The 14824-nt window shown below is 60.7% G+C and overlaps 2 protein-coding genes across 7 annotated transcripts; one reads left to right on the top strand and one right to left on the bottom strand.

Moving 5' to 3' along the window:
- The first annotated feature begins 595 nt into the window (after positions 1–595).
- On the top strand, positions 596–10778 carry PCBP4 (poly(rC) binding protein 4). 5 transcript variants are annotated; one of them, XM_036867918.1, is made up of 13 exons: positions 596–775; positions 6841–6985; positions 7180–7203; positions 7326–7358; positions 7587–7703; positions 7932–8063; positions 8219–8347; positions 8599–8673; positions 8833–8877; positions 8953–9016; positions 9141–9193; positions 9283–9452; positions 9887–10778. In XM_036867918.1, exons 2-13 carry the CDS (start codon positions 6905–6907, stop codon positions 10173–10175), a joined length of 1212 nt encoding a protein of 403 aa, XP_036723813.1. In that variant the 5' UTR covers positions 596–775; positions 6841–6904; the 3' UTR covers positions 10176–10778. The 5 variants fall into 5 exon arrangements, with proteins under 5 accessions (XP_036723813.1, XP_036723815.1, XP_036723814.1 ...); XM_036867920.1 differs by having other exon boundaries at positions 10084–10777; XM_036867919.1 differs by having other exon boundaries at positions 9138–9193; positions 10084–10777.
- Positions 10731–14571, bottom strand: GPR62 (G protein-coupled receptor 62). 2 transcript variants are annotated; one of them, XM_036867923.1, is made up of 2 exons: positions 12724–13368; positions 10731–12626 (listed from the first exon to the last, which is right to left on the bottom strand). In XM_036867923.1, exon 2 carries the CDS (start codon positions 12599–12601, stop codon positions 11510–11512), a length of 1092 nt encoding a protein of 363 aa, XP_036723818.1. In that variant the 5' UTR covers positions 12602–12626; positions 12724–13368; the 3' UTR covers positions 10731–11509. The 2 variants fall into 2 exon arrangements, with proteins under 2 accessions (XP_036723818.1, XP_036723819.1); XM_036867924.1 differs by lacking the exon at positions 12724–13368 and adding an exon at positions 14440–14571 and having other exon boundaries at positions 10821–12626.
- Between the last annotated feature and the right edge of the window lie 253 nt (positions 14572–14824).

Below are 14824 nucleotides of genomic sequence, written 5' to 3'. Positions count from 1 at the left end.
CTCACAGGCGCCTCCTCCAGCTGGTCCGGTAACCTGTCCTGGACGGACGAGGGCTGGGCCTCGCGGAAGCTGGGGGTGGCTGAGGGGTGCGGGGCTGGGTGGGCGAGAGCCCCGCGCGGGGATGGATGGCGCAGAAGCGAGGAGCGCCGGGAACCCGACCCGGCGGAGGGTCGAAACTTGAGCTCCGAGGGACCCGAGCCGGAGCGGGGCAGCGCGGGCGCTGGCGGCGGGGCCGAGGCCGAGATGGGGGTGCAGGGGGCTCGGCAGAGTCGCCGGGCGGGCGGCCCGGGACGGAAGGACCGGCTGGCCGAGAGCGAAGGGACTGGGAGCGGGGCGCAGGCGCGGGTGGCGCGGGAAGGACCGTGGCTGGGACCGCGCTTCAGGCCGGACCAACCCCCTCGATCCCCACTCCCGGGGGCTGGAGGAGCCGCCGGGGTAGGGTCGCCCCAGCCCTCCCGGAAGCGGCCGCCGTTCGGGGCGCACCGCGGCGCGCGGGGCGGGGCGGGCGGCTGCGGCACTGGGGCGGCTGGGGCGGGCCCGCCGCGCTGTAATCGGATCCGGGGAGGGGGCGGGGAGGGGCCGGGCCGGGCGGGCCGGGGGTGGGGGGGGGGCGCGGAGCCGGGCTCCGGGCCGGCCGGGCTCCGCGCCTGTCAAACCCCTCATTGTTCGCAGCTGATGTCACTCGCAGTTGTGAGCGGCCGCCTCTCCCGGGGACAATGTGGGACTGAGCGGCCCAGCCGCCGCGCCGCCGCCGCCGCAGGACAGCCCCAGCGAGGTAGGGCGCGGGCCGGGCGGGGCACCGCGGGCCGCGAAGTTTGGGGGTTCGGCTGGGGGCGGGGAGCCCGCGCTTGAGTCCACAGGCTGGGGTCGCGGGTTTGGGAGACGGGGAGACTGCGAGGAACACGTTCCCTGTCCCACACGGGCCCAGGCCTGCACAGGTGGGGGGCGCTGGTCTGCTAGAGGAGCCCCCAGTACCAGGGAGGGGTTTCCTGGACCCGAGACCCCAGATTTAAGGCCCTCATCCCACCTGCTGTTTCTGTCCTTTGGACCTGCTCTTCTCTCGACCTCCTGCCCTGGGTTCTGGTTCTGCTCCATCTCTGTCCCCATCTGCCATTCCCCTGCAGTTCCTGGCTCAGCACACACCCCTTCCCATTCTCTGCAGTCCTTGGGGGCGCCAGACACAGACCTCCAGGCCAGGGGTGTATGGAGATGACGTTGGGGGCTCGGAGTGGTCCCTTGTGCTCTGTGGCTCTTTAGCCCCTCAGCTCTGACCTAGCTTCTTAGCTGGAGTCCTGGGAGGTGCGGGGGCTCTGGCTAGTCACTTCAGCCTGGCCCTGGAGCCTGCTTGGCCAGGAGAGGGAGGTGCCCGCCTCCTCAGTCCCCTATCCCAGGCCCGCCATCTTGGGACCTGTGGCACCCAGTGCCCCGCCCAACTCCAGCACCCTGGGGAGTGGTCTTCAAGGGGATGCACCCAGGGCCAGGTGCATTCCCTCCTTCCAGAATGTGGGCTCTTAGTTCCCACCAAGTGCAGGATGATCACCTTCATGCTGGACCAATAGAGCATGTGTCCCCAGGGGCTCCTCTTCTCCTACAAAGAGTTTTTAGACCCCCAGTGACTCCCCAGGACCTTAAACCTCAACTGCAGCCTTCACTCTTTCCTGGGGTTACCCTCACTGCTTCAGAGCCAGCACCTGGGACCCTATCCTTTTCCCATCTGAAGGTCCCCTAGCCCCTCCGGGCCCTGGAACCCCCTCAACCTCCAAGGCGCCCCCATCCCAGCCCCCACCCCCCAGCCTTCATCAGCATGCAGGCTCAGGCTGCCCAAACACAAGGGGATTGTTCTTCTTGCATGCTCAGGGTGGGGGGCTGGGAGCAGGCGGCCCACACACCCTGGCAGGCCCAGGCCACAGGGAGGCTGGCTTTGCCCCGCCCTCTGTCCCCAGACAGGCTCTGCCCACCCTCCCTACTCCCATCACTTCCCCCCTCCAGCCTCCATCCCCATTGCCTAGTGGCGCTGACCTCTTGAGGAAAGAGCTCTGAGCTGCACAGGTGGACCCTGGGGTTCTGCCAGCTCTGCCAGTTGCCTCTCATTCTCATGTAGCCTTACAGACAAGCCCCTTCCTCTCTGGGCCTCAAGGTTCCCCTCTGATGAGGCCCTTCCAGCTATGACAGTCTGAGCCCGATTTTGTGAAACCTATGCCACACCACAGTTCTTCCTTCAGCCCCCCCTTTGCCATGGGGAAACCCACTCAGGGCCTCCAGAAGTCTCAAAGCAAAGTGCAAATCCCCCACCTCAGTGATAACGCCTGGGGAGCCCCTAGACCCAGAGACACAGCAGGAGCAGGGGCTGGGGGTGCTAAGGAATGGGAACTGGGAACCCTGTCCAGGCGGATCCTGACTCTCCCATGGGGCTGGTCCCCTGAGCCCTGGGTCTTCTCACCCCACTGTCACTGCTTCTCTGGGATTCTTAGCCCCATCGCTGGTCTCTAATGCCTCTGGGCCCTGTGAGCCCTTTCTTCTCCCTGCACACTGAGACTGGTACTGGCTCCTGCCCTCCTGGAGGAGCTTCTGCCCTCCTGGAACTCTGTGTAGTGGAAAGGCAGGCTCAGAAATGCCCAAATGGGGCTTCTTTGAGTTGCAGGCATCTTGGAGGGGCAGAGAGGCCTGAGTGATAACATCTGACTTGGAAGGTTGGGGAGGGCTTCACAGAGGAGGCAGCATCTGAGAAGGATTTGGACTGAGTGGGGAGGATGGGCATTTCAAGCTAGGATCAGCCTGGGCAAAGGCCCAGAGGCCTGGTGGTGCTAGGCGTGTTTTGCAGTCTGGTGTGTGTGGGGGATGGGGTAGAGATGAGACAAGAAAAGTTGGCAGAGACCAGATCACGAAGGGCCTTGAGTGCCCATCTATGGAGATCAGGCTTTATTCATTGGGCACTGGGGAGCCAAGGATGGCTGTTGAGCAGCAGAGTGACCCAGTCTCCAGCATGGAGAATGGAAGCTAGAGACCTTTCTCAGTTTGGGTGAGACAGTGAGGGGATGGGTACCAGTGCGTGGGGCTGTACCATGTACCCTTTCTCCTGGACTCCAGTCTGGGCCTGGGCCTGCCTTGGTTTCCCTTAGCTGTGAGGACTCTTGAGGGGTTGCCTAATGATGCTCTAAGGAGGCTGTAGCATTTCTGGCACCAGCCAGCTTGTCAGAGCTTCCCTTCTCTGCCTAGTACTGAGTCTACAGGACAGTTCTAGGTCAAGGAACCAGAGGCTGGAGCTCAAGGACCCCAGGCTGCTCCCCTCCAGGCCCCTCCTCCCCCGACTCTCCCATAAAGTAGGTATGAATGGCCATCCTGGGAGGCTGTAAGGCTGAGAGGCTGGGCATATGGATCCAAGGGCAATGCTGGGGCAATTCTTCTGGAGGCCTAGCTAATCAGAAAGGGTGAGCATGCCCAGAGAAAAGGATGGGCAGGGGAGTCAGGTTCCCTCAGTCCTGAACCCCTCCGGTCCCAGGGTCCACTCCCCCACCCCCCATCCCCGCCATGCCCTGCTTTGCCTGATGCCCTGAGCCATTCTCCAGCATCACTGGGTGTGGCCAGCATGGCTGCTTTTGGAGTAGGAATAGGAGGCTGTTAGGTTGGGGACTGTTGGGGGATGTAAGGTGGGGGATGAACTTGGAGACTGGACCCTTCTCTCTCTTCCCAGCCCAGGTGGGTCTACAAGCCCTAGTTGGTCCAGACACTCTAGCTATTAGAGCCAAGGGAATCCCCCAAGGGGCGGGCCAGTCCACTTGAGTTGCTTGGCCCCAGGAGCCTTCCCCTCCCCCGGATTGTTCTTGCTCCAGAACAAAGCCAGGGTGGACACTTGATCCCTGCGTGTGGGGGGGAGCTGGCTAAGCCCCCGGCCCTTTGATTGGGCAGCTGTCATGAGAGAGAGACAGCTGGGGGGGAGGGGCAGGAAGGGGCAGCCGCCATCGCTTACACAGCTGTCACCACCCCCCCAGCCCTCTCCAGCCTGAGTGGCAGGAAGCCAGAGACAGAAGGAATGGGCACTGGATCTGGGGAGGGGGTCTGGGGAGAAACAGGGAATGCCCGAGGTCAGAGGCCTGGTCTGAGCTTGGTATGTTCTGCCAGGGAGCCCTGCTGACCAGAGGGGGCTGGGCACCCCCAGAGGTGAGCTGGAGGTCAGTGTGGCATGACGCGTGGCTGCCATGTGGGTGGCCCAGCAGGGACCTAGGGCCCACCAAGCTGGAGCAGCAAGCAACTCCCTAGAGCCCCTGTAAGGGTAGAAGGGGAGCCAATATGCCTAGTAGGGCTGCTTGTTCTTAGGGCTCCTAGGAGAATAATTAGAGAGACCTGTATCAAGACCCCTTGTTCTCCCCTAAAGAGAGGAAAGACCTTGAGGGTCTATCAAAACAGGAAGGACACAGAGAGACCAGCCACTCCCCTCTCCCACCCCCTTCCTGCAAACACACACACATAGCACAGGTAGGTAAACTGAGGTCTAGGTCAGGTGCAGGCCTGGCCAAGGTCACCCATTGAATTTGGGGCAGTGGGGCTCTGCTGTAAACCCAGGTATCTTTTTCAGGGGAGGAGCCCTAGTTCTGGCCACATCCCAACCCTTCTGCCCTATTTTCCCAGGAGCCTTTGCCCACAAAAGTTGATGTGCAAATGGTATGGGGACAATGTCGGGTCTCCCATTGGTTACCACCCCAAAGAGGTCCCTGAGCCCCAGAAAGTTCCAGAGCTTAAGATGTGGCTCTGGACAAGTACAGTCCTTTCTAAACACAACCCATGTCTACTAACCAGGCAGGGGTCTGAGAGACTACTAAAGCCTGCTCCCCACCTTTGAAGAGCTGCCCCCGTACCCCCCGGAAGAGGACAGACAGACCCAGACAGGACAGCCAGACAGAGGAAGCAGACAGGCCCTCACACTAGCAGACAGGGCCCTGCTAGTCCCACCGGGCCCCACCTCTCTGTGACCTTGGGCAGGTTACAGACCCTCTCTAGGCACCAGGCTCCCCTTCTGTTTGGTGAATTCATCTGTTCAGATAACCAGTGTGTTCTGAGTAACTTCTCCGGCCTGGCTCTGGGAACACAAGGAGAGGGTGGCAGCCTTGGCTCCTGCTCTAAGGGGCTCCCGGGCTGGCCAGGGCAACAGAAACTAAGCACGTCATCACTAGTGCTTTGCTGGGGGAACTGCCGGCAGCTGGGGGAATGTTAGCAAGGGCAGCCAGCATGAGGCTGGCCAGGATGCTCACAGAGCACAGGCCCTGCATCCACTGTTGACCTCTGACATCTGGAGAGCGGATGGACAGAACTCAAGCGGAGGAAGGAGCAGGTGCTGGGGAGGCAACAGTTACTGGGTGTTTGGGGAGTCAGGGTTGTCACCCCCATGGTACAGATGAAGAAATAAAGATCTCAGGCCATACAGTGGCTTCCAGAGACAGCCAGGCTGGGAGCCCCACCCCGCCTCCTCCATGCCCACGCTCAGGCTAGCAAGGGGGGTTCTGAAGAGGGCATTGAACAGAGCTCCATACCCTTGACCCTCGAGTCAGGATAGGGCAGGGGGCTGAAGAGGAAGGTGCCCAGGGGTCTCTGGGGTGCTCGAGCACAGCACACTCATCCCCCCCCCACCCCTCCCAGGCAGTAGGAATTCATAGGGTTAGGGCTTGCTCTTGGCTCAGACTTGGCACCAGTTGGTTCCCTCCCTGTTTTCCTGCTCGGGTTCTGGTTCCCCAGTGAGCTCCCCATCAAGGCTGAGCCTTGGCGGGTGGGAGACAGCCGCTGGAGGAGAGGGATTTCCAAGCAGGATTAAGGTTCAGGATTAAGTTGGGGCATGAAAAGGGGTCGGGTGGGGAGGGCTGGCGGCTGGGCTAATCCCAGCAGCTAATCTCCAGCTCCTCCTTCTTCCATCAGTTAACGGCCTTGACATTCCCCAGCCCCCCAATCCCTTTCTTACCCATCACCCAGTTCCAAGGGGGAAGCAGTCCCTCCATTTTACGGGTAAGAACACTGAGACTCAATAGTCCAAGTGATTTGTTTCTGGTACAGTAGAAAGTGCTCCAGGCTGGGAACACAGCCAGCCTGGACACTTGTAACCTCCTCAGCACATAGGAGAGGGCTCAGAAAACCACTGTGCACACGGCTGGTCTCCAGACACCACCCCCACCCCCACCCCCAGTGCTGAATGAACCTCGCTCACAGCTGTCCGCAGGAGCCTCTGCTTTAGTGACCTCTAGTGGACAGGTGCAGCCCTCCCTCCTGGAGCCTCACTACCTTCACTTCTGCCCACCTTTCAAGACCTCCCATGGCCCCCGTGGCTGCTCCAGCTCCCTCTCCAGCTGCTCCTCCAGGCTCTAGCCAGCAGGGGCTCTGGTCCCTGGACGCAAATGCCTCTTGTTTGAAGTAACGTTTCGATTTTAACCCAACCTTCAAGGGCCAATCCACAAGGGTCCCCTCTTCCAAGAGGTCAGGTAGGAGGCTCCCTCTGTGGACTCCCATAGTTAATTCTTCTGACGTACGAGGGGAAGGGAAGGATACTCGTGGAAACTGGGTGCCTATCACATATGCACCTATCTCATTTTAATTCTCATAACTCTGGGGACTGGACTGGGTATCCCCTTCTTACAGATGGGGAAGCTGAGGCTCAGAAGGGTTAAATATGTCAGCCAGGCTTACACAGCTAGTGAGCTGCACACAGCAACTGGTCAATGTGACACTTGAAACTTGTGGTCCACGGTATCTCTCTGCTCTGGAAGTTTGTCTAGCTTGGCTCTGGGGTTCCCATGTAAGGGCAAGGGACCTGAAAGAAAGCTGAGCTCTTCTCTAACCCATCTCCCACTGCCCCTGCAGAACCAGCCAGGCCACAGTGTGGACGCACTCCCAGGCGGCCTCGGCCCCAGCCCCGCCTGACAGGATGAGCGGCTCAGATGCGGGGCTGGAGGAGGAGCCAGAGCTCAGCATCACCCTCACGCTGCGGATGCTGATGCATGGGAAAGTAAGTGCGTGTGGGGGAGTGCTTCACTGTGGCTCAGGAGGGGGCAAAGTGCAAGGCGAGGCAAGACCTGGTCCTCTGGGAGGGAGTTTGATCTTGGGTATCCTGTCTCCTGCAGAGCCCCTACCCCAAGTAGGGGAAAGCGCTGGGCCTGGGGTATTGATACCCTGCTGACTCCACTCTTGTCTTGTTTGCAGGAAGTGGGCAGCATAATTGGGAAGGTAGGTACCTCGTTCTGTTCTGTATGTCCCCTTCAACCTGAGACCTCAGTCCAGAAAAGGAAGCAACGGCTGCTTGGCCTAAGAGCCATTCTCTATTTTGCCTCCTGTTTTGTCTCCTGCAGAAAGGAGAGACTGTAAAGCGAATCCGGGAACAGGTGAGGACGGAGTTTGGGAGAGGAGCCCAGGGCACCTGGTTTGGAGGGGAGGGGAGATGCCTGCCTCACCTTGTCCCTGAATCCACCATCTGGGATGACCAGTGAGTGCCCCTAGAAGGTGGCCGTTTCCAGCCTTGGCTGGGGCCTGGTGAGTGGAGGGGCAGGCAAGTTCTTGGCCAGGAAGCAGAGAAGGAGCCCCGTTGCCTGGCGCTTGTCCTGCACCCACAGAGCAGCGCCCGGATCACCATCTCTGAGGGCTCCTGCCCTGAGCGCATCACCACCATCACCGGATCTACAGCAGCCGTCTTCCATGCAGTCTCCATGATTGCCTTCAAGCTGGACGAGGTCTGTGGCTGTCTGAGGGGCTGGGGGCCACGGGTGGTTCCCCGGGAGGAACAGGACTCTGACTCCACAGAGTGGCTACGGGTGGGACGGAAGGCCAAGCTGAGGGCAGGGTTCTCTCATTGGAGTGGGACGCGGGCAGGCTTCCCTCCTTCATCCCCCAGCAGGAAGGTGCTCCAGGGGAGGGGGAGCAGCAGGGGCATGCACGGCCAACCCAGTCTTCCTGCCCAGGACCTCTGCGCTGCTCCTGCAAATGGAGGGAATGTCTCCAGACCTCCAGTGACCCTGCGCCTTGTCATCCCTGCAAGCCAGTGTGGCTCGCTGATTGGGAAGGCTGGCACCAAGATCAAGGAGATCCGAGAGGTGAGGGGAAGGGGATACCACCCCAAGAGAGTCTTACCCTTCAGTTTCGAGGGGAGACCTGGGCTTACAGCTTCCTGTCCTGTGGGGAGCTCCGAGCCTGGGCATGCTCTGGGTTATGGGAGTAGCTGGAAGTGGCCCCCGTTCTCTGCTTGCAGACTACAGGTGCCCAGGTGCAGGTGGCAGGGGACCTGCTCCCCAACTCCACAGAGCGTGCTGTCACCGTCTCTGGGGTGCCTGATGCCATCATCTTGTGTGTGCGCCAGATCTGTGCTGTCATCCTGGAGGTGCTGCCCTGGGGCAGGGAGAGAGGGCAAGGGATGGGCCCTGGGCCTGCCTTGTCAGGCCCCCAAACCCTAGGCATGTGACACCAGGTGGGGATAGAGCAGGGCTGCAGGGATGGATGTGAGAAGCTCCAGGATGTCGGGCTGCATTTACCTGGGGGTTATAGGGAGGGCCTTGAGAACACAGGGCCCTTGGGGAGGTCACGGGGGGCCTGAGAAGGTCCTGATAGAGCCTCCCCATTTGTGCCTTCCAGTCCCCACCCAAAGGAGCCACTATCCCATATCATCCAAGCCTCTCCTTAGGTACTGTCCTTCTCTCCACCAACCAGGTGAGGGGGAACAGCAGGAGGGGTGGGATGTGTTACTGGAGAAGGGGAAGGGGATGGAAGAAGGAATGGGGGGTCCAGGGAGAGGTGGGGAGGGGTGACTCTGGCCAAACTGCCCTGATCTATCACAGTAACCCCCTTTTACCCACTTTGTCCCCACAGGGCTTCTCCGTCCAGGGTCAGTATGGGGCTGTGACCTCAGCTGAGGTGAGTGACCGCAGCCCAAGGCACCCCTTCCCGAACTGAGCCGCCTCTGACTCCTGACCTCTCTTCTTGGCACAGGTCACCAAGCTCCAGCAGCTCTCGGGCCATGCAGTCCCCTTCGCCTCACCCAGCATGGTGCCAGGTGAGCAGTCCCTGCAGAAGGAAGCAGGGGCAGATCCCAAGGGGCCAGGCAGCCCCTCTGGAAAGGACATGGGGAGGCAGCAAAGGTCCAGACTCATGCCCAATCCCTCTTCTCCCCCCAGCAGGACTGGATCCTGGCACACAGACCAGCTCACAGGAGTTCTTGGTTCCCAACGACGTGAGGACGGGATGGGGTGGTTTGAGGGTGGGTAGGGGGACCCGGGGGGTCTGGGCCTCACCTAGGGTTGAATTCCACCCTCTCTCCAGCTGATTGGCTGCGTGATTGGGCGCCAGGGCAGCAAGATCAGTGAGATCCGGCAGATGTCAGGGGCACATATCAAGATCGGGAACCAAGCAGAGGGCGCTGGTGAGCGGCACGTGACCATCACTGGTTCACCAGTGTCCATCGCCCTGGCCCAGTACCTCATCACTGCCTGGTGAGTGTGGGGTGGGGTATCACAGGTCATGGGGCTTTTGTGCCTGAGAAAGGCACAGGTCGGGTGGGGAGAGCTGACCTCCCTTCTCCTGGACCTGTCCTCTGCCTCCCCTAACCCTGCCACACTTGTTCAGTGTTGCCCCATCTTCCCCCTACATCTGTCCCCCATGTCCTGTTTCTCCAACCCTGTCTCTTTTCCCTGGGTCTTCGGCCTCCCCATTTCTCCCCTTACCCAATGCTATATCTGCTTGTCCTTTCTTCCCGTCCGCGCTCTTCCAACCTTTCCCGTCTTCTCCTCAAACACACCCACCCCAGGTCATTGTTCTCAAGTCCTCTAAATTTTTCATCTAATCTCACCCCTTACATTTGCCCTCATTGCCTCCTTTCTCACCCCCCACCTTCCCCTTCATCTTCCCCCTCTATCCCTCTTTCCAGTCTAGAAACGGCCAAGTCTACCTCTGGGGGGACACCCGGCTCGGCCCCCACAGACCTGCCTGCCCCCTTCTCGCCACCCCTGACAGCCCTGCCCACCGCTCCCCCAGGCCTGCTGGGCACGCCCTATGCCATCTCCCTCTCCAACTTCATCGGCCTCAAGCCTGTACCCTTCTTGGCTCTACCACCTGCCTCCCCAGGGCCACCGCCGGGCTTGGCGGCCTACACTGCCAAGATGGCAGCGGCCAATGGGAGCAAGAAAGCTGAGCGGCAGAAATTCTCCCCCTACTGAGGCCGGCCAAGGCACAGGCACGGGGGCAGGCAGGACTGCCGGCAGGGGGCTGCCTCCATTACCTGCCCAAGGAGACTCCACCCCGGGGAGGGGGGGCCCCAAACACCGCTAATGCCCAGACGCATGGATGCACCCCCCACCCTGCCCCGGTCTGTGGGAGTTCCTGCTCTCGGAGTGGGGGCGGTTTTTGGCCCAGGGTTCGGGGAGCTGCAGCAGCCCCAGGGTAGGGGTCTTGATCCCCTCTAGCTCTGTGCTTGGATGCAGGGAGCATCCTAAGTGCCCCCACTTTGGGGGGGGTCACTCATGCACTCCCCATCCCTCAGGGCTTCCCTGCCTCCTGTCCCCCTGTGGGGATCAGGGAGGAGGCCTGGGGGTGGCTGGGGGCCATGCTTCTCTCCCCACCTCCCTGCAGATTCCTGCTGCTTCCACTGATACCCTTTTGACTGGAATGGACTGGCTGGGCTTGGCAGAGGGCAACCCGAAGTGGGGTCACTGCCAGGCAGCTGGGGGAGTGGCATGGGGGCAGGGGCCGAGTTCTCAGCAGCAGACACTCTGTACAGTTTTTTCAATTCCTGTTTTTGAATAAATATTCTGAGAGACCAGGAAGCTGTGAAACACTGTGGGTATTGGCAAAACCTCCAGAAAACGGGTGTAGCTGAGACCCCAGAGGACCCCCATCTGTGACTCCATCAGCCCCAGCTGGGCCTCGGCCCCTTCCACATGCTAGTTCTGGGGCTTTAGGGCTCTTTGGGCCGTCATGTTGTCCAGCCTCCTGCCTCTGGCACCAAAGCGATCCAGTTGTTTTCTGGGCATTTTTAGAAGCTGATGGAGGCGTTCCAGTAGTTTTGTCCAGCCTCTCCTTGGTGCAGATGTGCGGGAGGTCTTTCTGAATGTCCCTTCACTGGTTCCTCCTGCTGTGGCTGTAACCCAGACCCTGCCCTACTTGGCCCATTCCCTTTGGCTGTGAGCCATTAGGGCCCTCTTCTCTGTGATCCTGCCCACCTCTGCTTCTTCCTTGGCCTGGGGATCATCCATGAGTGTCCAGATCACCCAAGCTGGAGGAGCCCTTAGAGATGGTCCAGGGTACAGATGGGAAAACTGATGCCTAGGGAAGGGTAGGTCTGTGTACAAGGCCATGCAGAGTTGGGCCCAGAACTCAGGATTCCTAGCTCCCAGAAGCCTCTGGGCCTCACTAGGCTGCAGGCCCCCTTTCTCCCATTCCAGAGCCAGAAGTGCAGGCAGGCTACCTGCCATAAGCTGTGCTGGAGGATGGATGGGCCCTTTGTGATACCACCCTGCTTTCTCCAGTCCCGGCTCACCTTGGGAGACATCTCTCACGTGGCCTCTGGCATGCTCAGGCTCTCCCTTCCTGCCAAATCCCGGGCTTGTTCTGGTGCCTCAGAAGGGCCTAACACAGGGCCCTCTGGAGGTCTATGGAGGTGCTGCAGGAGGGCCCGCGGGTGCCAGGCCCGCGAAGTGCAGGCCCGCGGGGGCCGGGGTAGCGCTCGTCGGGCGAGGCGGCCCAGCGTCCGGCGTACAGGGCGCTGCAGCAGGCCGTACAGGAAGGGGTGAGCCGCGAAGGCCGAGTAGGCTACCCAGGTGACGGCCGCCTCTGCCGCGGCGGCCTGGGCAGCGGGCGCTAGGCACGCACAGCCGTAGGGCAGCCAGCAGGCTGCGAACTGGCCCACGGCCAGCGCCGGGGCCAGGGCTGCTTTGCCCCAGGGCGGGCGAGGCCGAAGGGGCGGCAAGATGGAGAGGCGGCTGTCCAGAGAGTCGGAGCGCGGCCGGGACCCGCGCGCGGGCCGCGGGGGCCGCAGGGCAGCGCGGCGCGCCACGAGGAAGATGCCTCCGTAGGCTCCGAGCAGCAGGAGGGCGGGCAGCGCGAAGGCCAGCAGCGCCCAGAGCGGCCGGAAGGGCTCGAGGCCCCCGGCCAGAACCGAGCAGCGAGCCGGGGCAGGGGGCGGTGCGGGCGGCGGCCCGAGCAAGGAGAGCGCGCCCAGCAGCCCCGCCGCCGCCCACACGGCGGTGAGCACGAGGGTGGGCGGAGGCCGCGCGCCAGGCCGCAGCGGGTGCACTATGAGGCGGTAGCGCGCCAGGCCGAGCGCCGCCACGCCGAGCGTACAGGCGGGCAGCAGCGCCGCCGAGAGGAAGCGCGCCGCGCGGCAGGGCGCGGGGCCCAGGCGCACGCGGCCCAGCCCCGGCGGCGGAGCGGCCAGCAGGCCCAGCGGCATGATGGAGCCGGCAGCCAGCAGGTCCACTACGCACAGGTGCACGAGGTAGAGCGCGTCGCGTAGTCCCGGCGTGCGCAGCACCACAACCAGCAGTGCGCCGTTGCCCAGCAGTGCTGCCGCCTCCACGACAGCCGCCAGGATCAACCCCATCGAGGCTGCGACTTCTGGTGCGTTCAGCCCTGTGGCGTTGGCCATTCGAGCGCTCAGGCTTCACCCTGTGCTGGGATGCAGAGAGCGAAATGGAGCTTCCCCCTCCCGCCCCTCGCCACCCCCGGCCCCATTCCCATCACCCGTCCGTTGGTCCTCTAGCCTCTCACCTCACAGGCTGCCCAGGCGCTGGCTCAGACACCCAGGCTGCCATTCTCTTGGGGGCTTGGCCGGCCCCATGGAAGTGTGCAAGGCTGGGGCTGTGGCTCTCTCCTCCACCCCAGCAACTCAGCCCCTGCTGGAGATGGTACTGGCTGTCACTTTGATGCTGCCCTTTGGAGACACACAGAACTGGCAAGGGAGGGGCAGTGCTTGGCACCGGCCCCCTGGGTCCTAGCAGCTGCCAGCTGGAGGCTGAAGGCTGTGCTGTGGAAGTGCTGTGGGTGCTTCGGGAGGGGGGCCCAGAGCAGACACAGGCTGGAGTGAGACTCAGGACATTAGAGTGTGGGCTTTGGAGTCAGCCACATCCTATTCTGCCTTTTCCAGGGGTGGGAAGTGCCACGCCCCACATCTGCTGTCTTCTGCCATCCCCATCAGTGGGGTTAATTGGATCATTCAGCCTTTGTACTGAGGGGAAACTGAGGTACCAGTGAGACGAGAGCTGGAGCTGGGAGACCCCTAGGTACCCTCTGGTCCTCAGGAGGGCTAGTTCTCTAGGTAAAGTGAGGGGAAAAGCACAGGACTTGGCACATAGTAGGTTGCTCAGCTGGTATTAGCTTGGCACAGAATAGGTGCTTCAAGACACCGTGGAATTAATGAGAGGAACCCTTAGGGAGCAACTGCTGTTTGTTTTGTTTTGTTTTTGCTGTTAGCAAACAAGTCCCCTTCTGCTAAGCACACTCTGAGTTTTCTTTAGGAAGCCACCTCTCCCCAACTCAGGACATGTGGTTTGGGTGAGCAAGACCCTCACCTTTCATATTACATTCCTGACTAGGCACGAAACCCAGTCCTGGTCAGTCAGTGTGTTGCACCCCCCACCACCAAGGTATTGTCTCAGGGAAAGCCATGTGACTCCAATGGGGCATATGCCCCTCAGGTGGTGTCACCCAGTCTCATGGCAAAACCCCATGTATACCCTGATGGCTTGCCTTTGTGTCTGAAGCTCCTTCCTCTCCCCTGAACCCCAGTCTTGGGTTTCCAGCTGTCTCTTCAACATCACCACCAATACAGGGACTACTGGGCATCTCAAAAGTCCTATGCCCCAAAACAGGACTTGACTCATGACCCCCTACCCCAATCTGCTCCACAGAGTCTTCCCCCTCTTAGTAAATGCCATCTCAGAAGTTTCCATTGACACCTCCCTTTCCTCCACACACCACATCCAATCCATCAATGTGTCTGAATCCAGCCATTTCTCACCACCACTACCATGCTCCCAGCCACTATCACCCCTCACCTGGACCATTTCAGACCCGTCCTGGCCTCCGCTTCTGCACCTTGTGCTGGTCATTTGTCTGTTTGCCCTTAGATCCATTCCCATCTTCCACAGCACTGCTCTGCCTTCTAAGGAACTGATTTCCCAGGCTCCTTTGTCATTTGTTTTTTGGGTAAATTCAGCCAATGGAAGTTACCAGCAGAAGGCTGGAGGGTGGCAGGAGGGAAGAAGCCAGGGTATTTTCCCTTTCATGCTCAGCCTGGATCTACCTCTGGATCTGCCTCTGTGGAGGACATCCTCTCTCTCCATAGCCCTGGCTCCCTTCAGGCAGTCCCCTCTGGGGTTCTGGTGCCTGCTGGGTGACCCTGGCCTCTGGGCATTGGAATACCATCATTCTTCCAGCCTGAGTGGTAGCAACTTCCTGCTGTTGCTAATCCCAGGGTTGACTTACCAGCCCCTTTGGTAGTTCAATTCCTTCCCTGTATCAAATTCCTCTTGTCTGGAATACATAGAGTGATTTCTCTTTTGTTGATTGGATCTTGACTGACACCACAGATCCACTCTCTACACAGCTGGCTGAAGTGGATCCCTCTAAAGACAAATGAGATCAGGTCATGATCCTGCACTCATCCTTCCAAGAACTTCCCATCATCAAAATAGAATCTCACCTCCTCTTTGCTGAGATGGCCTTCTCCCCACCTCTCTGACCTCACCCGCCTCCTCCTTGCCTCCCATACTTCCAGCCGTACAGTCTTCATGCTTGTCCTCCCACATGTCAAACTGGTTTCCACCTCAGGATCTTTGCATGTGCTGTTTCCTGTCAGAACACCCTTGCC

The sequence above is a fragment of the Balaenoptera musculus genome, chromosome 11 (genome assembly GCF_009873245.2).
Source record: "Balaenoptera musculus isolate JJ_BM4_2016_0621 chromosome 11, mBalMus1.pri.v3, whole genome shotgun sequence".
NCBI classification, from domain to species: Eukaryota; Metazoa; Chordata; class Mammalia; order Artiodactyla; family Balaenopteridae; genus Balaenoptera; species Balaenoptera musculus.
This window is presented reverse-complemented; position numbering and strand designations above follow the sequence as displayed.

Bases quoted from the DNA above. Each gene is read 5' to 3' on its own strand.
- PCBP4 (XM_036867917.1), top strand. From the start codon at position 6,905: ATGAGCGGCTCAGATGCGGGGCTGGAGGAGGAGCCAGAGCTCAGCATC. The intron at 7,359-7,586 runs GTGAGGACGGAG...CTGCACCCACAG, and splicing joins TAAAGCGAATCCGGGAACAG to AGCAGCGCCCGGATCACCAT. The intron at 9,194-9,282 runs GTGAGGACGGGA...CCCTCTCTCCAG, and splicing joins AGTTCTTGGTTCCCAACGAC to CTGATTGGCTGCGTGATTGG.
- GPR62 (XM_036867924.1), bottom strand. From the start codon at position 12,601: ATGGCCAACGCCACAGGGCTGAACGCACCAGAAGTCGCAGCCTCGATG.